The 27,244-nt window shown below is 44.2% G+C and overlaps 1 protein-coding gene, 1 long non-coding RNA gene and 1 pseudogene across 2 annotated transcripts in view; 1 reads left to right on the top strand and 2 right to left on the bottom strand.

Moving 5' to 3' along the window:
- Positions 1-362: 362 nt before the first annotated feature.
- Positions 363-5,514, bottom strand: LOC115362235 (tripartite motif-containing protein 16-like). Its single transcript, XM_030056087.1, has 2 exons — positions 4,002-5,514; positions 363-499 (listed from the first exon to the last, which is right to left on the bottom strand). Exons 1-2 carry the CDS (start codon positions 5,512-5,514, stop codon positions 363-365), a joined length of 1,650 nt encoding a protein of 549 aa, XP_029911947.1.
- Positions 5,515-18,023: 12,509 nt separating this feature from the next.
- The window catches only part of LOC115361672 (uncharacterized), a 19,226-nt gene continuing 10,005 nt past the window's right edge, over positions 18,024-27,244 (top strand). Inside the window, exon 1 of the long non-coding RNA XR_003928435.1 lies at positions 18,024-18,120. This is a non-coding gene — a long non-coding RNA (uncharacterized LOC115361672). The remainder of the gene's footprint in view (positions 18,121-27,244) is intronic.
- On the bottom strand, positions 20,358-22,153 carry LOC115361669 (tripartite motif-containing protein 16-like; annotated as a pseudogene).

The following is a 27,244-nucleotide window of genomic DNA, read 5'->3' as shown; positions in this document are numbered from 1 at the left end:
TCAGTGAAACCAGCCCCTGACGACTGTCATTCACACTAGACCTCACAATGGTCAGTGAAACCAGCCCCTGATGACTGTCATTCACACTAGACCTCACAATGGTCAAGTGAAACCAGTGCCTTCTTGAACACACCCACAGGCATTTTGGTAGATGCCACAGGTGACGTTTGGGAAGTGCAGGACTGAGAAACCACAGCAATGAGCTTTTAGCAGCAAAATAAAAATGCAACAAAATATTTTGCAGAACAATCATTTTAAATTGAAGACATATATGTGCAGTTCTTGATTAAAGGACAGAAACAAGCGCTTACCAACACAGATGTTATAGAAATAGACGACAGAACTGCTTTTATCCCTCCTGTCTACTTGAGCTCACAAAACTCTGCTGTGTTTCCTTCAATGTAAAGCCGCAGTCCAGCGTGGAGAGGCTGAGTGAACGTGGTCTGGACTCTGTGGAGGAGAGTCATGGTTTCAGAGACGCTGTAGAAGGACAGAATACCTGCTCTGTGATCCAGGTACACTCCCACTCTGGAGGACACAGGGAGCCAGATTTTAGTTATGATTTTGTTGTGTCTGAAGTCAGAGTTCATGTTGGGACAATACAGTGCCCAAGATTTGTCAGTGAATCCAAATCCACATTCATATCCGCTCCCTGTTCTGCTGATATCCTGATATGAGACTGCTATACCAAATGCCCCCTTCCACTTCACCTCCCAGTAACAACGTCCAGTCAGACTCTCTCTGCTCAGGCCCTGACACCATCCAGTAAATCTGTCTGGGTGACTGGGATATGACTGAGACGGCTGAGAGTCACCCGGAGCTCAGGGGAAGCTGTGGAGTCCGAGCGGACAGTGAATGCCTGCTGTCGGCTGGATCTTTCTCTCTGTGGCCCCTCTCTGGGTTTTACCTGACGTATGAGTTTCCGTAATTGTTGCAATATAGAGACCTCTGATTATGCTTAAAAAATATTGTGGGGAGAGGGTTAAAGTGGAGGGGGCAATGGCTCCCTGGCCCCCCCACTTCCGGCGCCATTGCTGTTACCACACCGTTGACAGTTTTGATGCCATCTGAGTGTGGGATGATGGGAAAATATTATGGCTGTGGAAGTTAACACGTTATTACCTAATTAGCGCAAAATCCTTTTAACGGCAACAAGTTTTTTAACAGGCGATTAACACGGTGGTGTTTTTAACCTTTGCCCACTTCGTAGTTTGAGAAATCAGGAGGTGAAATCATGCAACTTTCCTCCTGCCTCTGCAAAATTGTTTAATGTGCACAGCACGATTACCGGCGAATGGCCAACCCCAATCAACCGTGTTGCCTGAGTCATTGTCCGTTGAGCTGCTCCAACCGCGTATAAACAAAAGTCGGTTTATAATGAAAGTACGGCAGTCTGTGAGCGTGGTGCACTTGTCAGATCCGGCAGACCGGGTGCCGCGGCCGGTGCCGGCACGGTGCTGGCTGGAGGGAACTTCCTCCTTCTTCAGAAAGCATCCAGCTGACAGCCAGAGCAGCTCCTGTCAGATCTGACTGGCCGGCACCAGGTCTGCCAGATCTATCCAGACTGCCGGACTGCCATACTTTCATTATAAACTGACTTTTGTTTATATCAAGCGGTTATCGGATAACCGCTCTAATTTCATATCTGGCCACCGTGGCTCTCTGCTCTGCCGGTCTGACCAACTGAAGCAGCAGCACCCGAGCAGCAGACGGCCATCACTGACGTAATGACGGTAATGTTTTCAGTGAATCAACAATCGGAGAAAAGATAGCTCATCAGACACTGGAGTGGTTTAGAGCCTATGTAAGACTTGAGCTTGTTTATAGTCACAAATGAGTGCACATGATGAGTGGAAAAAATTACAATAGAAAAGTCAGATTTGGTGTGAGATTTCTCTCTTGAGCGTGAGAGCGTGAGATTGAGGCTGAATGTCACGGCCAATGCGTGAGAGTTGGCAACCCTGCCAATGGACACCTCTACCACCTGTAAACTTTCCACAGTGGTCGCCACATGGGTGGCTACATCATTACAATGTAATGTTGCAGTTATGCCCATCTGTTATTTGTTGGGCTTGAGTTTATAATTTCAGCTTCTTTTTTTTTCTACTATGTGCACCTTATTATTTATTTATTTATTTTACATCTTTTGTTACTTAGAGATTCTGGACGGTATTTGTGATCGTTGCAATAATAATAGTCATAGGCATAGTGATCGTCATATTTATTAACTCTTCACCACAATTGTGGTATGGAGTACAAACAATACAAAATAAATGATGAACAGTCATAATGAGTCATCACAGGTCGAAGTAAAAAGAAAAAACAAGCCTGCACTTGATCATTTAAAGAGTGGCAAAACCTTATTCAAGAAAGCACCCAATTTACATATTGTTTATTTCTGGTCTCGAACAAAATTAAATTTTTACATTCAAACAAAACATGATATTCATCTCCCAGGTGGCCGTCGTTACACAGGTTACAAAACCTTTCATTCCTTTCCAGACCCTTGTATCTACCTATTATTTTAGGAAGTCTATTATTAGAAGTTCGGAGATTACAGATGGCCTGACTATACTTCTTATTTTCATAGAGTAAATATTTTTCAAACTTAAAAATTTCTTTAAATTCACAACATAAATCACATGAGGACATATTCTGTAGTTCATAACGCCATTTCTGCACAAACTGATCCTTTAACCTCTGCTCAACTGCCATCTTCAGCCATTTAATGTTATCACATCTCTGGTCTGACCAAACATAAGAAAAATCGCATTCATCTAATATTTGCTTAGCAAAGGAAATCCACGGTGATACATATAAATCATTAATATATAAATTAAATAGACAGTTATACATCACCCTGCTGATCTTTGTTTCCTTCCCCATCACTAAACTCCCCCAATAGCCAATAATTATTTTTTTGATGTCAACACATAAAGGGTATCTTCCAAGTTCGCCATAAATCAATCAATAAACATGCTGCATTTGCAGAAAGCAAGTATTTGTCTACTCCCATGTTGATATGAGTATTAAAAACTTGAAAAATATATGTTTAAAGTAGATTTAGAACAGATAAAAAATACGCGATTAATTTGCGATTAATCATGACTAACTATGGACAATCATGCGATTAATCTGATTAAAAATTTTAATCAATCCACATCCCTAGAAAATATGGATTTCTTTTAATTGATGTAAACATGGACTAATGGATTAAATGAAAATATGCATGTGTATCTAAGACTGTAATGTGGGACTGTAATAAGACTGATGAAACCATTCATCAGTTTGAGCACCAACACAACATCGTGTCATAGTAACACACTGGATTTCAAACTGGCCCTTAAATTTCAAGAAGTTTCATTTCATCCCAGACACAGTAAAATGTCATAAATGACTTTTGAATGCAGGTATTTCTCCCTCCTGTCACTTTGTCTTTTCTACTGTTCATGGAGGGCGTTACAGCACTTCTTTGTGTTTTAGCAGGTAAACCAGTCAAGATATGCTGTCCTGTTATTGTCAGATTCTCTTCAGCTGGTTGATAGACTTTCTGGAACGAGAACAGAAGAAACACTGTTGATTCTTGGAAATATTTTTTATTCATTTTCATAAACATTCACTTGGTTGACACACCTAATCAGTAAAATCTCATAACAGGCGTTTCTATCTCAGCAGTCACGTGATTCTCACACTCGACCTGTTAAACCAGCATGTCAACACTGTGGAGGAACACATGAATCATTTCCCACTGACAAGAAGAAGAAGAATCATTTCATTTGCAGTGCATTAAAAAAAATCATAGTCAGAAAGTCCTGGAAACCAAATCAACAAACAGCTGTTCAGCTACAAAGAAGGACGAGTGCAAACACACTTCTGACAAAACTCTGCAGTGGCTCCATTACGGTAAGGCGCAAGTCCAGCATGGAGAGGCTGAGTGAACGTGGTCTGGACTCTGTGGAGGAGAGTCATGGTTTCAGAGACGCTGTAGAAGGACAGAATACCTGCTCTGTGATCCAGGTACACTCCCACTCTGGAGGACACAGGGAGCGGGATTGCAGTTTTGATATTGTTGTGTCTGAAGTGACAGTTCATGTTGGAACAATCCAATGACCAAGATTTGTCATTGTATCCAAATGCACATGAAAACACGTCCCCTGTTCTGCTGATATCCTGATATGAGACTGCTATATAAACTGTCCCCTTCCACTTCACCTCCCAGTAACAACGTCCAGTCAGACTCTCTCTGCTCAGGACCTGCCAACATCCAGTAAATCTGTCTGGGTGACTGGGATATGACTGTTCTTCTGCCATTTGTGTTGCTTTTCTGTTCCCCTCAGATAATGACAGCTGTGTGTGTGCTGTGTTTGGATCCAGTGTGATGTGACATGAATATTGTAAGAGCTCAGCTCTGGTCTTGGGCTCTGGTTGTGACAGTAGAACATCCACTCCAGTCACTGTCAGTGAGATCTTGGACCATTCCTCACTAAGAAGCTCCTGTAGTTTGTCTCTCAGCTCGGACACAGCTGCAGTCACATCCTCAAAGTAGCTCAGAGGACGGATGTTGATGCTGGGTGAGTGTGTAGATTCACTGAGACATGAGAGCGAGGGGTAATTCTGTAGAAAATGGATGTGATCCTGTGAGTGTGAGAGCTGCTCCAGCTCAGCGATCTCCTGCTTCAGCTTCTCCTGAACTTCTTCAGCCCGACTCACTTCCTCTTCCTGCTGGGATCTGATCTGCTGCTTCACATCAGACCTTCTTTTCTCAACCAAACGGATCAGCTCAGTGAAGATCTCCTCACTGTCCTCCACTGCTTTATCAGCAGAGCGACTGATGGCCTCCACCTCCTGCTGAAGCACCTTCACGTCTTTCTCTGTGTCCTGGATTCTCTGCTGGATTTTTTGCCGACTCAGCCCGAGCTCTTCCTGCCTCTCGGTCCTTTCTGCTGCAGCTGAGACTTTGCGGTGGCCTTCATGTTCATCCATGGAGCAGAGATAACAGATACACTGCTGATCAGTGCGGCAGAAAATCTTCATCACCTCATCGTGACGAGAGCAGATGTTCTCCTGAAGCTTCACGGTGGCTTCCACCAGCTTGTGTTTCTTAAATGGAGCTGAATCGTAGTGAGGCTGGAGGTGCTGCTCACAGTAAGAGGCCAGACACGACAGACAGGACTTGAGGGCTTTCAGTTTCCTCCCAGAGCAGACATCACAGGCCACATCTCCAGGTCCAGCGTAGCAGAGATCAGGAGGAGCAGCTTGGAGTCCCATCTTCTTCATTTCCTCCACTATGTCTGCTAACATGGTGTTTTTCACCAGGACAGGCCTCGGTATGAAGGCTCTTCTGCACTGCGGGCAGCTGTAGATTTCCTTGTGCTCCTCTCCATCCCAGCAGTCTTTAATACAGCTCATGCAGTAGCTGTGTCCACAGGGAAGAGTCACCGGATCCTTCAGCAGATCCAGACAGATGGAACAGCAAAACTTTGCCGAGTCCGGCTGAAATCCTCGCTGCGCCATTTCCCCTCTCAGTCACAGTGAAACGTCTGCTTTTTTCACTTTCTGTCAACAGATAAGAGTTGTGCTCCGATCCAAAGCAAACAGCAGCTTTTCCTCACAGTCACTCGCTGATCTGCTGTAAACGGGCTTGTGGGCTCTTGTCCTTCACACTGTGTTGTTTCCACTCGTCTTTAAACTGTCAGATCTGAGAAGCAGGAAATATCTGGGCAGAATAAAACAGAAGAGGGAGGGGTTCAGCTGCTGAGTCACTCCAGGAAGAGGAGTGCTCTTAAAGAGGCAGTGTGTGTTTAGCTCTTATTCACAACATGAAGTGAAGTTTATGACCAAAATAATTCAACTGTTCCATCTCATTTTCATCTTCAACCAACAGCTAATATGATCTCCAGTTATATTATGAGCCTCCTGTGAGTGACAACTCAGTCAACACAACAGATCCAACAGATCCAGTCTGAAAAATGTAGATCTGGTTTATTGCACAGTGTTTACTCTGCTAAATAACAAGAAAAATAGAAAATCTTTTGTAAGAACGGTGGTAAAAAAAAAAAAAAAAAAAAAAAAAAGCCTAGAGTGATATAAAGAGACTCATGGAAGTGAAACCAAACTCCATTCATGCTGCAACACTCCTTTAACCCCTTCAGCTCCAACTTCCTCCTAAAACTGCCTCATAAAAAGCTTCAGAGTTACCCTTACGGAAAGAAAATATATTTACCAATATATGAAATGCAATGTATTGTAATGTATTAGAATATATTACATTTAATATGCGAACAATAATGTATAGAAATATATTATATATTTGAAAATGTCTCAGAAATAAATGGTGTAATATATAGGTGAATCATATATGTGGCATATATTTATATATTGCATCAATATATTGCAATATATGTTAATATATGGAAAAATACAGCAACAATTGCGCATTTCATATATTTGCCATATATTGCAATATAAATATATAATATATGTGGCCCGGTTATGAGTAAAGGCACAGAGCACACAAAATAATTTGGGATCTTCTCTCACGACTGCACCCACAATGAGGCACAGCATTAATTTATTTGGAATTCAGGGAATGAAATCAAGGTTTCACGGTGGGACAGTTCCAAACATAAATAAAAAGAAACAACAAAAACAGAAAAAAAAGCAGTTTCTTCACTTTTCCACTTATAGCAAAAAGGACAAAACTGAATTTTTGATGTAGCACATCATGCGACAAGGCCACTCAAGTTTAGTTAACAAAATCCTACTTCACAGTGAACATTTCACAGTGCAAATTTGGAAATACAGCGCTTTACACAATGTATTAATAACAAAAGAAAACAAAACCCCTCTCTTACAGCAACAAACTGTAAAGTAAACCATTTAACAGTGATTCAACTCACTCAAAGTGTAGCACGCACACCAGGACAACCGTGCGGGGCTGGACCTGGCACCTTTCTCCCCTCTGTATTAGGCACAACCAGCAAATGTCATTATGATCAACAAAATCCATAAAACATTCACAATTCACATTACTGTATGTGGTTCTAGCATTTTATGCAAACCTACGCCGTCACTCCGTTCAGCAGTGCACCGCACCCACGACAGAGCACCAGTCGACGCTCGCACTGCAAACCCTGAAACATCGGGGACATCACACAACCATCACAGTGAGATCCACCCGATTAGCCCACTAACATCATGTTTCACCATAATATAGGGGAGTATTTACCCTGAAACATCGGGGACAGCTCACAGGTAGGGCAGCTCTCTCTCTCTCTCTCAAGAGCTGCGACCTCTGCCTGCACCAACCCAAGATGGGCCCCTTGCACTCTCGCGCACTTTCCCTCAAGCTGCTCTTAAAGTGACAGTGTCGCCTCAACAGAAAGACAGCTAATTCAAAAAGAAATGCACGCTATATTATCTAAACGTGTTCAAATGCAGTTCTGCAGAGTTATAAGGGCTGAACACTGTTTACTGTTTTACAACCAGTTTCACCTGGTTACATTCTCCCCTGCTAACAAGTCAACGTCCTCGGTGACTTATTAAACATCCAATGGCCCATGAAGTGCTCCTGAAGTATAGAGAACCATGCCTGCCAACACCTGAGAAAGCACATCTGGACTAATTGACACTGCATTGCAGGCTGACCTGGGTAAGTGGAATGGGTTTCTGTGTATCCCTGCTGTTGCTCTCGGACTCCTGCGTGGCGGAGGAATGGGCGCATCTACACTAACATTTCCCTCCCTTCTCCTTCTTAGAGCGGGCACAGGCCGGGCCACCAATTCATCAGCTGGCAAGCTGACACTCTCTGGCGTGGGGTGAGGGCAAGGCACTGGTCTCGCCTCCGGGTCATGAAGTGTGTCACTGGCATTTTGCCCGGGGACATCTTCACCTCCCACCATACTCCCAGCCACATCATCCTCACTCTCTGACTCATCAGTTATCACATTTGGATCCTCGGTTTCTAGTCCTCCCACCTCCTTGGCAGTTGGATACCTGACGTCCTCCACTATCACAAACTCCTTTTCCACAGACTCCGGGTCTGACTCCAGGCTTAGGGTAGGCTCTTCCACATGAGAGGCTGCACGGCGACGACGCCTCTCCATCGGCACAGGCTCCACACAGGGCCTCAAGTTGGACCTATGCACCCTTTTCACTTGCCCTCCTTCCAGTGGCTCCACTGCATATGTAGTCCCTTGGATGTCAACCACTTTATAGACAGTAGCTGCCCAGGCGTCCTGGATCTTATTCCTTCCTGGTGGACGGTGGCGGAGATACACCAGCTGTCCCAGGGCAACAGGTGGACAGTATACCTTCTCCTGTTGCTGGGCCACTCTCTCCGCAGCCTTCCTCTCAGCACACTTTCTTGCCCTCTCATGTGCCTCTCGCAAACGCTCCTGGTGCACAGCTAACCAGTCAGGCCTCTCATCCCTCACCTGCTCTTGGCCTAACAGGGCATTAACTGGAAGGTGTGGGTGAACTCCAAACAGTAGATAATAGGGCGAATAGCCTGTGGTCGAGTGTGGTGTTACATTATATGCATACACCAGCTCTGAAAGGTGTTCAGGCCAACGCTGTTTCTTTTCAGGGGGAAGCGCACGCAAGAGGTCATGCAGGGTTCTATTGAACCGCTCGCACTGTGGGTTCCCTTGGGGGTGATAGGGCATCGTGCGAGTTTTCTTCACCCCATACAACTTGCACAACTCAGCAATTACTGCACTTCCAAAATTTCTGCCCTGATCCGAGTGCAGGCGTTCTGGGACCCCGTATTTCATGAACCATTCCTTCAGGATGACTTTAGCAGTCGTGTCTGCTTTCTGGTCTCGCATGGCGAAAGCTTGGCTGAACTTTGTGAAAACATCAGTTATCACGAGTACATTCTCGCGACCATCTGTGGCACGTTCAAGTGTGGTATAGTCCATAGCAACCACCTCCAGCGGGCGGGTAGCTAAGAATGGAGTTTGAGGTGCCTGAATCTTAGGCTGTGGCATTTTTGTTAACACACACCTTTGACATCTCTTAACCCACTGTTCTACATCCTCATGCATACCCCCCCAAAAACATCTCTGTCTCAACAGACCCAGTGTTCGTTCTATGCCCTGGTGCCCCATCTGATCGTGCACACTCTTGAGCACTTGTTCCTTCAGACAGGTAGGCAACAACAGCTGGTGACATTCTCCAACATGTACACTATATTACCAAAAGTATTCGCTCACCTGCCTTTACTCATACTATGAACTGAAGTGCCATCCCATTCCTAACCCATAGAGTTCAATATGATGTCGGTCCACCTTTTGCAGCTATTACAGCTTCAACTCTTCTGGGAAGACTGTCCACAAGGTTGAGGAGAGTGTTTATAGGAATTTTTGACCATTCTTCCAAAAGCGCATTGGTGAGGTCACACACTGATGTTGGTCGAGAAGGCCTGGCTCTCAGTCTCCGCTCTAATTCATCCCAAAGGTGTTCTATCGGGTTCAGGTCAGGACTCTGTGCAGGCCAGTCAAGTTCATCCACACCAGACTCTGTCATCCATGTCTTTATGGACCTTGCTTTGTGCACTGGTGCACAGTCATGTTGGAAGAGGAAGGGGCCCGCTCCAAACTGTTCCCACAAGGTTGGGAGCATGGAATTGTCCAAAATGTTTTGGTATCCTGAAGCATTCAAAGTTCCTTTCACTGGAACTAAGGGGCCAAGCCCAGCTCCTGAAAAACAACCCCACACCATAATTCCTCCTCCACCAAATTTCACAGTCGGCACAATGCAGTCTGAAATGTACCGTTCTCCTGGCAACCTCCAAACCCAGACTCGTCCATCAGATTGCCAGATGGAAAAGCGTGATTCATCACTCCAGAGAACGCGTCTCCACTGCTCTAGAGGCCAGTGGCGGCGTGCTTTACACCATTGCATCCGACGCTTTGCATTGCACTTGGTGATGTGTGGCTTGGCTGCAGCTGCTCGGCCATGGAAACCCATTCCATGAAGCTCTCTGCGTACTGTACGTGGGCTAATCTGAAGGTCACATGAAGTTTGTAGCTCTGTAGCAATTGACTGTGCAGAAAGTCGGCGACCTCTTTGCACTATGCGCTTCAGCATCCGCTGACCCCTCTCCGTCACTTTACGTGGCCTACCACTTCGTGGCTGAGTTGCTGTTGTTCCCAAACGCTTCCATTTTGTTATAATAGAGCTGACAGTTGACTGTGGAATATTTAGGAGCGAGGAAATTTCACGACTGGATTTGTTGCACAGGTGGCATCCTATGACAGTTCCACGCTGGAATTCACTGAGCTCCTGAGAGTGGCCCATTCTTTCACAAATGTCTTGTTTCACAGTCTGCATGCCTGAGTGCTTGATTTTATACACCTGTGGCCAGGCCAAGTGATTAGGACACCTGATTCTGATCATTTGAATGGGTCAGAGAATACTTTTGGTAATATAGTGTACATCATCAATAACATGGTACAAAAGTCCATCCTTTTCTCTGCCACTGTTTCAGCAAGGAGCACACAGGTTTTGTTAAACCCAACCTCTCCTGGTAGGTGGGTTTCCTCTGTCTGTTCCAAAACTCTCTTATCACTCTGAGTGTTGGGTGTGATGCCTGAAATCCCTGGAGCTCTGTTTTAGAATATCCAGGCAAAGTGGGAGTGTTAGCCTGAGCTGCCTCACTCACCTCTGTCTCACCTGTCTTAGATACACGTAGCTGGCGTATCTGACAACACTCAACCTCTGCTGCAATTAAGTCCAGGTCTAGAGCTGTGCCTGTCCTGAGTGTGTTACATATGGCTATACATCCATCATACTCTGCATCTTCACTGTAAGGTTCTGGTTCATTGGCTGCTGGTTGCCGGGAGAGAGCATCAGCTGCATTATTACATCGGCCGGGGCGATACTTAACATCAAAGTCAAATACAGCCAACTGAGCGACCCATCGCTGTTCAATTGCTCCAAGCTTGGCGGTGGAGAGGTGACATAATGGGTTGTTATCTGTGATGATGGTGAACTTGGACCCTAAAAGATAACCCCTAAACTTCTCTGTGACCGCCCACTTGAGCGCAAGAAGCTCCAGCTTCATACTACTGTAGTTTTGATCATTCTTCTCAGCCCCTCTGAGTCTCCTGCTCGCATAGGCTATGACTATCTTCCTACCTCCCTGCTCTTGGTACAGGACTGCACCTAAACCTAGGCTGCTAGCATCTGTCTCCAGTATAAAAGGCTGGGAAAAGTCTGCATAGCCGAGTGTGGGGGCACCTGTCAGCTTCTCCTTAAGCTGCTCAAAAGCTAGCAGACACTGTGGTGTCCAGGCTGCCCTGAACATCTGATTAACCCTGGCCTGGCTACTCTCTCTGACACAAGCATTTACAACATCATGAAGAGGTCCTGCGATTTGGGAAAAGCCCTCTATAAACCTCCTATAGTAACTGCAAAACCCCAGAAAAGACCTAAGCTCCTTTACAGTCCTAGGGATGGGCCACTGTTTCACTGCACTTACTTTGTCAGGATCGGTACCTATGCCCTGAGCCGAGACTTGATGACCCAGAAACCTGACCTCAGGCTGGAGAAAATGACACTTCTCCATTTTGACTTTCAGCCCTGTCTCCCTTAACCTCTTAAGGACTGTCTCAAGCCTCACCAAGTGATCACTGAACGTCGATGAAAACACAAGCAGGTCATCCAAATAGACCAACATGATTTGAAAGACCAGATCACTCATTGTAGCCTGCATCAGGCGTTGGAACGTTGCCGGCGCGTTACATAGCCCAAAAGGCATTCTCAGATATTCATACAGGCCGAATGGCGTGGTGAACGCTGTTTTGTTCCTATCCTTCTCATGTACTGCAACTTGATGGTATCCGCTTGCGAGGTCGATGGTTGAGAAGAATTTTGCATCACACAGAGCATCCAGACTTTCATCAATGCGTGGAAGTGGAAATGCGTCACGCCTGGTCTTTGAGTTCAGCCTCCTGTAGTCTACGCATAGTCTCAGGCTTCCATCAGACTTGTGCACAAGAACAACTGGTGACGCATAGGGGCTGGAGCTCTCTTGAATCACCCCTTTTTTCAACAGTTCAGAAATATGCTTCCTGACCTCTTTATACTGGTTAGGTGGTATATGCCGGTAAGGCTGAGAGACCGGCACATCGTCCACCACGGGGATTTCATGTTTCACCCTATCAGTATAACCCAGATCCTCATCATTGACTGCAAACACATCTGCATACTTCCTGAGGAGAGCTCCCAGCTCTGCCTGCTGCTCAGGGCTCCCTCCTATGTGCAGGCGGTCCAGTAAGCTCTTTATGTCACTGTCAGAACTTTGGCTGTCTTTCCGGTTAATAGTCACTTCTTCATGGTTAGCAGAAATACGCTGAAACTTCACCTCATAGGGGTCTCCCTCAACACACTCACACTGGCTGAGAACACCTAGCCTAGTTTTAGGGGGCAACCAAACATCTTCCTGGAAAAAGTTAATTACCTGAACTGGGAACACCTGACTGTTAGATGACACTACAGTAGGGACAACCACCAATCCACCTGGCTCCAGCAGCATAGTAGTGTCACCATCAGACTGTCTCCTCAGTCCCCTTGCATAGACTGTGGCTACTGACAAAGCAGGCACATGCACTTTTTGCTGGCCGGCTATGCGGGCTGTGGACATCTTTTCCACAAGCTCTGCCTCCTGTACCCGCTGAAAAGCCTCTCTCCAGACAGAATCCAACTCCCCCCAAGAGCAGTGTCGAACTCGGCAAGTACCAACTGTCTGCACCGTTAGCAATGTTCATTCCAATAATGCCAGGTGGAGATGGATCTGTCTCTTTGCTGTCATCATCTTTTATTATCAAAAAACCACACTCTGGGATAGTGAGCCCCATTGCCTGTATGTCCAGCTCCACATAACCCAAATATGGCAGTGGTAACTTGTTGGCTGCTGTTATTTTAAGCCACTTAGCTGTACTGTGCATATCCTCATCCCCACCATGAAGATGGTTTCTGAAAAATCTTTCCGTCAGAGTGCTTACATGACTTCCTGTGTTTAGTAGACACCTAAGTGGGACCCCGCCTATCTGGATGTCAACTTCTGGACACTCGCCCCCAGCATTTTTCAAAAAGCGCTCTTTGGTTAGGGTGTCAGTTGAGCCTTCTGACTTGCCTCGCATTGCCCGGCTCATAGCAATGGAGGGCCCCCGTTTCCCTGTACTGCAGGACTAAGAGTGGCAGTGGACTGACCTGGCTTACGTGGCACTGGGCACTGTCTTGCCATATGCCCAACCCCTTCACACCGCAAGCAGATTGGCTGACCATCATTGGTGTACTTGGGCTGGACTCTAGGTCTAACACCCTTGCTGTCACTTCCTGAATTGGCATTATGCATAGTGAGTTCACGGACTGCATTGGTTAACTCATTAATAGCCTTACCCTGCTGTGTAATTATTTTAACTACCTCTTGCAGAGTCACTGTCAAATCATTCGGTGTACTGTTGAGCAAGTCTGCTTTTCGTGAACCTTCATCCAGGCTGCCGCCTATGAGATTTCTGTTTCTCGCCACATTAGTACCACGCGGCCGATCTTCAAGGGTCCACATCAGTGCCTCCTCTCGAACATCAAACAGGTTAGACTCAGGCTTCTCTCTAATAAGTTTACGCAACTCACGCCGAAGGGTGGAGTCGCGTACACCTTCAATGAACTGGTCTCTAAGCGCTAGCTGTACATCAGCTACTACATTAGGAGACTGTTGGAGAGCAGAATTAAGCAGCTGTGAGAGTGCATGTGAATAGTCTCGCAAGTCTTCACCATCTAACTGCTTGCGGGCATAAAAAGCATGCAACAGTTGTGGAGTAGTGCGTTTCTCCCTAAAGGCTTCCCTTAAGTATGAAAACAGATCACTGGGTTGCTTTGTCTGTCCCCCCATGCACAGCTTAACCTCCTCTAGGGCTGAGCCCTTTAACAGTGAGAGGATGAAGTCGAGTTGGTCCCCTCCCCGTAGACCCCTGGCCCTGATCACCCTTTCCACCTCTTCTATAAACTCATCCACAGTGTGAACATCTTTCCCTGGCTCACCACTAAAAGGTCGTCAGTCGTCACCCCGTCTCACACCAGGACTGGACCACTCTTCACCACTACCGTTGTCTATAAACCTAACTATCTCTGTCCCTGTCTTACCAAAAATTCCCCAAAGCCAATTAGAGAGACCCCACTCCTGGTACCAAAATGTGTGTGGCCCGGTTATGAGTAAAGGCACAGAGCACACAAAATAATTTGGGATCTTCTCTCACGTCTGCACCCACAATGAGGCACAGCATTAATTTATTTGGAATTCAGGGAATGAAATCAAGGTTTCACGGTGGGACAGTTCCAAACATAAATAAAAAGAAACAACAACAACAAAAAAAAAAACAGTTTCTTCACTTTTCCACTTATAGCAAAAAGGACAAAACTGAATTTTTGCTCTTATACATATGTTCTTTCCCTGTATATCTTCTCTCAGCTGTATACACGGTAAACAGTCAGAGTATTAGACGGTTGTCTATTGAAATACACGGTGAAATAAAACAGTAAATGGTATAATTTAAACAACGCCAAATATAGACAACGCTGTATAGACAACTCTCTCTCTCTCTCTCTATATATATATATAGACAACGGTAGTGGCCTTTCAAACCTGGTAAACAAAATAAATGAATAAAAAATAAACAAGATGTAGCACATCATGTGACAAGGCCACTCAAGTTTAGTTAACAAAATCCTACTTCACAGTGAACATTTCACAGTGCAAATTTGGAAATACAGTGCTTTACACAATGTATTAATAACAAAAGAAAACAAAACCCCTCTCTTACAGCAACAAACTGTAAAGTAAACCATTTAACAGTGATTCAACTCACTCAAAGTGTAGCACGCACACCAGGACAACCGTGCGGGGCTGGACCTGGCACCTTTCTCCCCTCTGTATTAGGCACAACCAGCAAATGTCATTATGATCAACAAAATCCATAAAACATTCACAATTCACATTACTGTATGTGGTTCTAGCATTTTATGCAAACCTACGCCGTCACTCCGTTCAGCAGTGCACCGCACCCACGACAGAGCACCAGTCGACGCTCGCACTGCAAACCCTGAAACATCGGGGACATCACACAACCATCACAGTGAGATCCACCCGATTAGCCCACTAACATCATGTTTCACCATAATATAGGGGAGTATTTACCCTGAAACATCGGGGACAGCTCACAGGTAGGGCAGCTCTCTCTCTCTCTCTCAAGAGCTGCGACCTCTGCCTGCACCAACCCAAGATGGGCCCCTCGCACTCTCGCGCACTTTCCCTCAAGCTGCTCTTAAAGTGACAGTGTCGCCTCAACAGAAAGACAGCTAATTCAATAGGAAATGCACGCTATATTATCTAAACATGTGTTCAAATGCAGTTCTGCAGAGTTATAAGGGCTGAACACTGTTTACTGTTTTACAACCAGTTTCACCTGGTTACATAGACCCTGGTTTGGAGCATAGATGTTAATAAAACAAAAACATATTCCCTGAATTTCTGCTCTAACTGCTAAAACTCTGCCTGGCTCTATCTCCGTGGTGGAGATGATGTTAGCTCCAAGACCTGGAGAAAACAGAACAGCTACAGAAAATGAGACAGAAAATATTGGCCTTTCCACCACAAACCCCAGTCTATCTCATTCTCATTGTTGCTGTGTGTCTCCTGCAAGAACATGATGTCTAGCCTTTTCTGTGAAATCATTCCTGAAATGACTGCCCTCTTCTGTCGATCCCTCCCACCATTAATATTCAGAGAGCCGACCCTCACCTTGTGCTTGAGAGGCTGAGAGAGAGAGGACAGAGACAGGTAGAAGCAACAGTAAAAGGAGAAGCACCCAGAGGAACACATCCATCATCACTTCACTTATGAGATCTTAACCTTTTTGAATCTATTCCTTTAGCCGGAATCTTGGAGAAAGTTGTTTATGCACAACTAAAATCTTTCCTGGACGTTCACAATATCATGGAGGTTTTCCAGTCAGGTTTTAAAACCCTGCAGAGTACGGAGTCAGCTCTGTTAAAAGTTTTTAATGACATCTACATGGCGAATGATTCTGGCAACTGTGTTATTCTTGTCTTGCTTGATTTAACAGCTGCTTTTGATACTGTGGACCACAATATTTTGGTAGCTCGGTTACAGCACCTAGTGGGCATTGGTGGTAGTGCACTCAACTGGTTTAGGTCCTATTTAACAGGCAGAACAATGTCTGTGGGCCTTGGTCACTCCGAATCCTCCTCCGCTTCCCTTTTATACGGGGTGCCACAGGGTTCAATCTTAGGGCCCCTGCTTTTCTCCCTGTACTTGCTTCCCCTGGGTTCTATCCTTAGAAAACAAACAGTAAAAGAGATGCCTTTTCAATTAAACCAGTTCTGTCATGTCTGGATGACATCAAAGCTTGGATGGCCCTAAACTTTTTAAACTTCAACGAAAAGAAAACGGAAGTGATGGTGTTTGCCCCCAGCAGCTCCTGTGAACCCCATCCCCCTCCCACCCACCCACACACACCCCTGTTGATCTGGGTCCTTTGGCAATCTATGCAAAGCCAACAGTTTCTAACTTGGGTTTTAAGATGGACAGTGATTTTAAATTGGATCGCCAAATTAGCTCAATCGTAAAGTCAAGTTTCTTTCACCTCAGGCAGCTTGCAAAGGTGAAGCCCTTTCTTGCACACCCGCACTTTGAAACAGTAATCAATGCCTTTATCACGTCTCAGCTGGATTACTGTAATGCTCTTTATCTTGAAGTCAGTCAGTCCTCCCTCGCACGTCTCCAGTTAGTCCAGAACGCTGCTGCTCGTCTGTTAACTGGAGCACGAAAGAGGGAGCACATAACGCCCATTCTGGCCTCCCTCCACTGGCTTCCTGTGCACTTTAGGGTTCATTTTAAGATTCTTTTATTTGTTTTAAATTTTTAAATGGCCTCGCCCCGCCCAACCTCTCTGAGTTACTCAAACCTTATGTTCCTGCCCGGTGCCTCAGGTCAGCTGACCAGCTGCTCCTGGAGGTACCGAGGTCAAAGCGAATGCTCAGAGGGGATCGAGCTTTTTCGGTTGCTGCCTCCAAACTCTGGAACGACTTACCTGTGCACCATAGACAGGCCTCTTCACTGTCCATTTTTAAAACCAGTCTTAAAACCCATTTTACTCATTGGCTTTTAACCCAGCATGAGACATCGCTCTGTTTTAATTGTTTTATTGTCTATATTCCTTTTTACTGTTTTATTGCTCTTACTGTTTTGTTGTTTTATGATCATTTATGCACATTGATTTTAAATTCCAGCATCAGACCTTGCTCTGTTTTAATGTGTTTGATTGTTTTTATTCTACTGTTCTTACTGTTTTGTTGTTTTATTATCATTTTTGTACAGCACTTTGTTTCAGCTGTGGTTGTTTTTAAAGTGCTATATAAATAAAGCTGAGTTGAGTTGAGTTGAGTTCATCATTTTTCTGATACTTGTCACATGTTTCTTCAAGTCAACACACTTTTAATAAATTTGTCTGCATCTGGAAAATACTCTGAAATTTTCATAGACTTCCCATAAGTTTCATCGAGGAAGTTGTTAATTCCCTCCAGTGTGTACAGCTCTGCACTGTGAGACTGTGAGTCTGAGACAGAGACACAGTCTGAGTCGGTGTCGTACTCCATCTCCTCCTCCTCCTCCTCACCTGCAACACTCTCCCTGACACCTGGCTCTACTGCTCTCACCTGTGCACCTGCCGCCCAACCGAGCTCACATTTATCTGCCGGCTTTTTTCCCTACTTCTCCGCTAGCTGGCGGTGCACCTGCCGGAGGTGTGGCAGCGGCCGCGCTGCTCCGTGTTGTGTGACGGCGGGTGCGCGCACTACTCTGTGTGTGTGACAGTGGGCGCGCATGTTGCTCTTGCTCCTAGGTGCGCCTTAGCAGGTGAGCAAAATCAATCTGATTGGCAGTGCACGCCGCAAGCACAGAAAAATAAGACTTATCATTCATTCGGCTGTAGACGACAGAGCTGTGGAGAGCAGGAGCAGTCACTGAAAAAACCCCAAAACAATTCAAAAGTCGAGACGCATGGGGAAAAGGACTAAAAACCAAAAGGACTACCGGTGAGCTCAAGTTTAAATGGACTGATATACGATCTCCCACTGCCTATGTATTTGCGCCGATAAATTGCACTGCTACTGTTTGTTTGTGCATAAGGGTCGAATTTAAAATTAGTAGTTACAATTGACTAAAAATATTTACTGAAATATTTAATTTGTGCTTATACCAGTTATGTGGGTTACTTAACTTGTTTATCACTATTTGTTTAATTTGTAGAGCAAACGGTGGCCAAATTAGTATGCTTAAAACCTTGTTTAAAAAATAGATAAATTATTTTGTAAACAGTCTAATATTTAAAATATAGCGAATTTTGCATTATAATTTTACAAGGTAAAAATTGAGTATTTTTGTTCAAAAGTGGTTGTTAAAATCTGCAGTGAAATCAGGTTAAAATACTTGATTCCATTTAAGTTAAATAAAATGTGTGGTTAGTTAAAATTGTGATATTGGAAGTCTGTGTGATATAAATCTGTATAAAATTTAGGTTAAAACATGAGGTAAAATTATTTAATTTAAATATAAGTGGCTCTAAAAGTAGAACTAGATTTCTGTTAATTCAATGTCTAAATTTACACACTTACCTGGGTTTATTTAGCAAAATAATAGTTTGTTTAAAATATACTTACATTTACAATATTAACTGCACTTACCTGAAAATATGTTGAAATGTATTTAGGCTCCCTGTAACATTTAGAGTTGACTTTAAGGTTCTCCTACTTGTATACAAAGCACTTCATGGGCTGGGACCGAGCTACATTGCCAACTCCCTTATTGGCTATGCACCCCAAAGAACACTGCGATCGTCTGCTGCTGGCTTATTGGTTCCCTACAACAGTTGAAAGAAAATTGGGGATGCCTTTAAAAGAAGACTAAAAACCTACCTAGCCTTTAACTAGCTCCTATTTTATTCCACACTGTTGTCTTTTATTGTTTTATTTGCATCTTTTGTTTCATTTCAAAGTTCTCGTTTTTAGCCTTTTCTTTTAAATTCCACCCTGTGCTGTTTTTAATGTTTTATTTTAATGTTTTCAAATGTTCTTCTTTTTATTGTGAAGCACTTTGAGCTGCAATTCTTGTATGAAAGGTGCTATACAAATAAAGTTTTATTATTATTATTATTATTATTATTATTATTATTAATATCTGAAGGCCTGGAATTTATTTTCTATGTGAAATGAAACCATTCATCAGTTTGAGCACCAACACAACATCGTGTCCTGTCATAGCAACACACGGGATTTCAAACTGGCCCTTAAATTTCAATGAATCCCCCAAAATTCTGCTTTCATAACAGAAGAAAAATGGGAATGGCGTCCACAATCCCAGGTGAAGAAAACACAGTTCAGTTCTGAGCTCAAAGTGTCCATCAAAGCTGGTTTCATTTCATCCCAGACACAGTAAAATGTCATAAATGACTTTTGAATGCAGGTATTTCTCCCTCCTGTCACTTTGTCTTTTCTACTGTTCATGGAGGGCGTTACAGCACTTCTTTGTGTTTTAGCAGGTAAACCAGTCAAGACATACTGTCCTGTTATTGTCAGATTCTCTTCAGCTGGTTGATAGACTTTCTGGAACGAGAACAGAAGAAACACTGTTGATTCTTGGAAATATTTTTTATTCATTTTCATAAACATTCACTTGGTTGACACACCTAATCACTAAAATCTCTTAACAGGCGTTTCTATCTCAGCAGTCACGTGATTCTCACACTCGACCTGTTAAACCAGCATGTCAACATTGTGGAGGAACACATGAATCATTTCCCACTGACAAGAAGAAGAAGAATCATTTCATTTGTAGTGCATTAAAAAAAAAAATCATAGTTCCAAAGTCCTGGAAACCAAATCAACAAACAGCTGTTCAGCTACAAAGAAGGACGAGTGCAAACACACTTCTGACTCCATTAAGCAGCAAAACAGGAAGAGCAAAAACATGTTACAGTAAATATTGAGTGAAGTTAAGAATCATAAAGAGCCTCTTCAACAGTTTAATCAGTGATATTTTTTTCATTTCCCTGTGAAGTGCAGTTCATTTGGCTTCTCTCTACTGTCAACTGATGGAGTTCAACCCTTATCCACCACGGCTGAACAGACCAAGAACAAAATGTGGCACAGGTGACGTCTGGGAAGTGCAGGACTGACAAACCACAGCAATGAGCTTTTAGCAGCAAAATAACAATGCAACAAACTATTTTGCAGAACAATCATTTTAAAATGTAGACATATATGTGCAGTACTTGATTTAAAAAAAAAATGAAGAACAGAAACAAGCGCTTACCAACACAGATGTTATAGAAATAGACGACAGAACTGCTTTAATCACTCCTGTCTACTTGAGCTCACAAAACTCTGCAGTGGCTCCGTTACGGTAAGGCGCAAGTCCAGCATGGAGAGGCTGAGTGAACGTGGTCTGGACTCTGTGGAGGAGAGTCATGGTTTCAGAGACGCTGTAGAAGGACAGAATACCTGCTCTGTGATCCAGGTACACTCCCACTCTGGAGGACACAGGGAGCGGGATTTCAGTTCTGATATTGTTGTGTCTGAAGTTAAAGTTCATGTTGTAACAATCCAATGCCCAAGATTTGTCATTGTATCCAAATATACATTCAGCCCCGATCCCTGTTCTGCAGATATCCTGATATGAGACTGCTATATCAACTCTCCCCTTCCACTTCACCTCCCAGTAACAACGTCCAGTCAGACTCTCTCTGCTCAGGACCTGAGACCAATTAGTAAATCTGTCTGGGTGACTGGGATATGACTGTTTTTCTTCCATTCGTGTTGCTTTTCTGTTCCCCTCAGATAACGACAGATATGTGTTTGCTGTGTTTGGATCCAGTGTGATGTGACATGAATATTGTAAGAGCTCAGCTCTGGTCTTGGGCTCTGGTTGTGGCAGTAGAACATCCACTCCAGTCGCTGTCAGTGAGATCTTGGACCATTCCTCACTAAGAAGCTCCTGTAGTTTGTCTCTCAGCTCTGACACAGCTGCAGTCACATCCTCAAAGTAGCTCAGAGGACGGATGTTGATGCTGGGTGAGTGTGTAGATTCACTGAGACATGAGAGCGAGGGGTAATTCTGTAGAAAATGGATGTGATCCTGTGTGTGTGAGAGCTGCTCCAGCTCAGCGTCTTTCCTCCTCAGCTCAGCGATCTCCTGCTTCAGCTTCTCCTGAACTTCTTCAGCCCGACTCACTTCCTCTTCCTGCTGGGATCTGATCTGCTGCTTCACATCAGACCTTCTTTTCTCAAGCAAACGGATCAGCTCAGTGAAGATCTCCTCACTGTCCTCCACTGCTTTATCAGCAGAGCGACTGATGGCCTCCACCTCCTGCTGAAGCACCTTCATGTCTTTCTCTGTGTCCTAGATTCTCTGCTGGAGTTTTTGCCGACTCAGCCCGAGCTCTTCCTGCCTCTCGGTCCTTTCTGCTGCAGCTGAGACTTTGCGGTGGCCTTCATGTTCATCCATGGCGCAGAGAGAACAGATACACTGCTGATCAGTGCGGCAGAAAATCTTCATCACCTCATCGTGACGAGAGCAGATGTTCTCCTGAAGCTTCACGGTGGCTTCCACCAGCTTGTGTTTCTTAAATGGAGCTGAATCGTAGTGAGGCTGGAGGTGCTGCTCACAGTAAGAGGCCAGACACGTCAGACAGGACTTGAGGGCTTTCAGTTTCCTCCCAGAGCAGACATCACAGGCCACATCTCCAGGTCCAGCGTAGCAGAGATCAGGAGGAGCAGCTTGGAGTCCCATCTTCTTCATTTCCTCCAGTAACTCTGCAAACATGGTGTTTTTCACCAGGACAGGCCTCGGTGTGAAGGTTTGTCTGCACTGCGGGCAGCTGTAGATTTCCTTGTGCTCCTCTCCATCCCAGCAGTCTTTAATACAGCTCATGCAGTAGCTGTGTCCACAGGGAAGAGTCACCGGATCCTTCAGCAGATCCAGACAGATGGAACAGCAAAACTTTGCTGAGTCCGACTGAATTCCTCGCTGAGCCATTTCCCCTCTCAGTCACAGTGAAACGTCTGCTAGTTTCACTTTCTATCAACAGATAAGAGTTGTGCTCCGATCCAAAGCAAACAGCAGCTTTTCCTCACAGTCACTCGCTGATCTGCTGTAAACGGGCTTGTGGGCTCTTGTCCTTCACACTGTGTTGTTTCCACTCGTCTTTAAACTGTCAGATCTGAGAAGCAGGAAATATCTGGGCTCAATAAAACTCGTAAAGTTTGAGGTCAGACAGAAGAGGGAGGGGTTCAGCTGCTGCTTCACTCCAGGAAGAGGAGCGCTCTTAAAGAGGCAGTGTGTGTTTAGCTCTTATTCACAACATGAAGTGAAGTTTATGACAAAAATAATTCAACTGTTCCATCTCATTTTCATCTTCAACCAACAGCTAATATGATCTCCAGTTATATTATGAGCCTCCTGTCAGTGACAACTCAGTCAACACAACAGATCCAACAGATCCAGTCTGAAAAATGTAGATCTGGTTTACTGTACAGTGTTTACTCTGCAAAATAACAAGAACAATAGAAAATATTTTGTAAGAAAGGTGGTTAAAAAAAGTCTAGAGAGCATCTTCAGACTGTCCTACACAAACGATCCACACAGATTTTTGATTTATCAAAAATTGAGTGCATCAAAATGTTTGACTGTAAACAGCACTATACACATACTCTTGCAAATTCTTGGTAAATAAATCTTCAGTGTTCATGAAAAAAATGGACAAAATTCTAGAGTCATGGTAGATGATGTGTGGTAAATTTAAGAATTGTATCTCAAAAACTGAATTTTTGACAGCATTTTGAATTTTGCTCTCGTAAACATTTGGAGTCAATGCGAGAATGGCATTTTTAAACATCAGTTTTTCACTTATGGAGAAAATCAATCATTGTTAAAAACAAATGATCAACATCTCCATGCTGTCTCTCTCTCTCTACTGTCATTGCCAAATGAAGCAGAAATGCCAAAAATAACCTTTGTTTAAAAAAAAGAAATAATCCCTTTGCTTCTTTTCTGGAACTGGAAATCCAGAGAAACACGAGCACATCGGTTCACACCGCGGGCCGACGGCTCTGCTGGGTGATGTGTGTTTCAGCATTTACACTCACGCTGATCCTGCACCAAACACAAAACACACACACTCTCTCAAATGTTCTGGAACTGAGAACGTTTGCACACAGCTGAGTCCTGGCGAGCTGCAGGCTGTGGATCTGGGTTAAACACTTTTTTACTCAGCAGGTCTATCACTGAACTTACACACTACGGTGTAAATCTCCATTTGCATCACTGATAGTCCATTACTCTTAATGCTCATTGATGAACATGAAGTAAGGATACAGTCTGTCCATACACTGCGTTCATTTTGTTTGTCCGTTTTCTGGAAGCTCACGGATACAGACGAAACAGAGTGATAGCTCAAGAGAGAGCGGACTGTGAGCGAGACACCAAGACGTCAGTCTCTCTCTCTCTGGTGATATCAGAGAAAAAAATGGTAACACTTTACAATAAGAGTACAACAATTAACGTTAGCTGATGCCATAATAAACATTAAGTAACAGGTAATAAACATTAAGTAACAGGTAATAAACATGAAGTAACAGGTAACTAACCGTTAACTAATGTGTCTAAGAATCATGTACTAATGCTGTTCATGCTAAGGTATTAATTTATATGTTATTTAAGGGTTATTGTAGATATTATTAACATTAGTAAATGCCATAATAATCATTAACTAACAGTTAATTAACCATTATGGCATTAACTAACGTTAATTGTTGTACTCTTATTGTAAAGTGTTACCAAAAAAATTCTCTGTCCTACTGTGGTGATGCGTTTAAGGAGCTCACAGACCGCCGTCTACAACGCCGCCTCTACTTTGGCCTCTACTATGGTCTTTTTGTAGCAGCTCCATTGTGACGACCTCCTCCACCGTCGCCATGCTTTTTGTTGTCTGAAAGTTTTTACTCTGCGCTGCCCTCTAGTGGAGTTATTGCTAATATAAAGTTGGCCTGGATGTCCACAGTGTCTCGTCATTCGGCCATAGTCTTCCTCATTCACAGTGTTGAGGAAGACCATGGCCGTCTGTGTTTCGCCTGCTCAGAGATGCAGATATCAGGTGGAACACTTCATGTTCCTCAGTCTCAGGAAGCAGCGGCTCATCTGGCAGGGCGGCTCTGACGTACGTACGTCTACATTACACTCAGTCACAGGGCTGTTTCTGGAATCAGGTGTTAATCCGTTGCTTGTGGCAATTAGCGGTGCATTTTAAATCAACCTTCATCCTGTTTGGTAACAGAGGAGCCGGAGCGGCCGGCGCCTGACTCACAGGATGTCGACTGTGGCCGACCGTTTGACTCAGAGTTCTGCTTCCTCTTCCCTTCCTGCGTGTTGCCTTCACGGGTTTGGCCAGAGCTTCCTCCAAACGAGGCGTGGAGACGCTGCAGGTCTGCTGATGTGAGCCGAGTTTCCATTTAGTGCATTTAACAAACTAGTGAGGGGTTTGGATTTCCCGAGGCAGATCCCCTTCCTCTTGTCTGTCTTTAACTCATTGGCTGCCAGCCGTTTTCAGAACAGAAAGCGTTTAGAGCATTTTAAGTGATCTTTCAAGACCCACAGAAGAGTTTGTTCTATGACTATGAAAACAGGGCTGGGCTGCGGTGAAACTTGACTAGGTTGCCCTGAGCGACGACGCACTTCACCGTTAGGCCCGGGTTGGTTATCAGTTTTTTTTTGTTTTTTTTTAGATGGCGCCTGGAACGTTAGTCTCCATGGCTTCACTTACCATGGTCACCATCAGAGTCACTGGAATTTGAAGAATCCTTTCTCACGTTTGCTACCGTCTTACTACTAGAATTACGGTGACACAACCTAAACTTGTCCGATTTGTGACATTTTTCTCTCTCTCCTCTCTGCCTTCTCTCTATCTTCTCTATCCTTTCTGATGCAGATACAAGCACAAACTTGGCCAGACCACCCCCCCCCCCAGCCCGCCCCATTGAAAAGTCTAACTGACGTCGCACGCCGTCATTGGCAGTCAATGTTTGGATATGAATTGACGTTGATCGACGTCAATGGCAGCCAATGAGTTAAAGGAACACTCCAACATTTTGGGCAAAATCCCCTTTTCTCGGCTCCTCCAGACTGAGACCAGATGTTGGACACCATCTCCACCTCTGGACGTCCACTGGTTCAGTTCCTATGGGTTAACATTTCCTGTTAGCTTAGCATAAAGACTTGCCTGGCTCTGTCAAAGTGAAAAAAATAACCCTTCCAGCAGCTCTGAAGCGTCTGAGATACACAGCGGATCATGTGGATCTGAAATACACGTCTTGGAATATAAATTCAAAGGTTCTAGATTCTACAATCTAGATTCTCTATAACCAGATTCTCAATTCTTTTAAATTTTAGATGATCAATTCTTGCAGATTCCAGATTCAAATTTTTTTTTTTGATTCTAGATTCTCAACTCTTGCAAATTCTAGATTCTTAGTTCTTGTAGACTCTAGATTTATTTGTGTAAATTCTAGTTTCTCAACACGTGTATATTCTAGAATGTACAGTACAGGCCAAAAGTTTGGACACACCTTCTCATTCAATGTTTTATATTCTAGTTTCTTCAAAATAGCCACCCTTTGCTCTGATTACTGCTTTGCACACTCTTGGCATTCTCTCGATGAGCTTCAAGAGGTAGTCACCTGAAATGGTTTTCACTTCACAGGTGTGCCTTATCAGGGTTAATTAGTGGAATTTCTTGCTTTATCAATGGGGTTGGGACTATCAGTTGTGTTGTGCAGAAGTCAGGTTACTACACAGCCGACAGCCCTATTGGACAACTGTTAAAATTCATATTATGGCAAGAACCAATCAGCTAACTAAAGAAAAATGAGTGGCCATCATTACTTAAAGAAATGAAGGTCAGTCAGTCCGGAAAATTGCAAAAAACTTTAAATGTGTCCCCAAGTGGAGTCGCAAAAACCATCAAGCGCTACAACGAAACTGGCACACATGAGGACCGACCCAGGAAAAGAAGACCAAGAGTCACCTCTGCTTCTGAGGACAAGTTCATCCGAGTCACCAGCCTCAGAAATCGCAAGTTAACAGCAGCTCAGATCAGAGACCAGATAAATGCCACACAGAGTTTGAGCAGCAGACCCATCTCTAGAACAACTGTTAAGAGGAGACTGCGCCAATCAGGCCTTCATGGTCAAATAGCTGCTAGGAAACCACTGCTAAGGAGAGGCAACAAGCAGAAGAGATTTGTTTGGGCCAAGAAACACAAGGAATGGACATTAGACCAGTGGAAATCTGTGCTTTGGTCTTATGAGTCCAAATTTGAGATCTTTGGTTCCAACCGCCGTGTCTTTGTGAGACGCAGAAAAGGTGAACGGATGGATTCCACATGCCTGGTTCCCACTGTGAAGCATGGAGGAGGAGGTGTGATGGTGTGGGGGTGTTTTGCTGGTTACACTGTTGGGGATTTATTCAAAATTGAAGGCACACTGAACCAGCATGGCTACCACAGCATCCTGCAGCGACATGCCATCCCATCCGGTTTGCGTTTAGTTGGACGATCATTTATTTTTCAACAGGACAATGAGCCCAAACACACCTCCAGGCTGTGTAAGGGCTATTTGACCAAGAAGGAGAGTGATGGAGTGCTGCGGCAGATGACCTGGCCTCCACAGTCACCGGACCTGAACCCAATCCAGATGGTTTGGGGTGAGCTGGACCGCAGAGTGAAAGCAAAGGGGCCAACAAGTGCTAAACACCTCTGGGAACTCCTTCAAGACTGTTGGAAAACCATTTCAGGTGACTACCTCTTGAAGCTCATGGAGAGAATGCCAAGAGTGTGCAAAGCAGTAATCAGAGCAAAGGGTGGCTATTTTGAAGAAACTAGAATATAAAACATGTTTTCAGTTATTTCACCTTTTTTTGTTAAGTACATAACTCCACATGTGTTCATTCATAGTTTTGATTCCTTCTACAATGTAAATAGTCATGAAAATAAAGAAAACACATTGAATGAGAAGGTGTGTCCAAACTTTTGGCCTGTACTGTAGATTCCTGCAGATTCCAAATTCTTGATTCTTGTAGATGTAGATCTGTATTCTCGGTTCTTGTAGATTC

The sequence above is a fragment of the Myripristis murdjan genome, chromosome 7 (assembly GCF_902150065.1).
Source record: "Myripristis murdjan chromosome 7, fMyrMur1.1, whole genome shotgun sequence".
Lineage (NCBI taxonomy): Eukaryota > Metazoa > Chordata > Actinopteri > Holocentriformes > Holocentridae > Myripristis > Myripristis murdjan.
The sequence above is the reverse complement of the archived record's forward strand: the minus strand, read 5'-3'. Positions and strand labels throughout refer to the sequence as shown.

Excerpts from the sequence above, each read along its gene's own strand:
- LOC115362235 (XM_030056087.1), bottom strand. The coding sequence starts at position 5,514 with ATGGCGCAGCGAGGATTTCAGCCGGACTCGGCAAAGTTTTGCTGTTCC. Across the intron at positions 500-4,001 it reads GTACCTGGATCACAGAGCAG|GTATTCTGTCCTTCTACAGC; the intron begins GTATTCTGTCCT and ends ATCACAGAGCAG.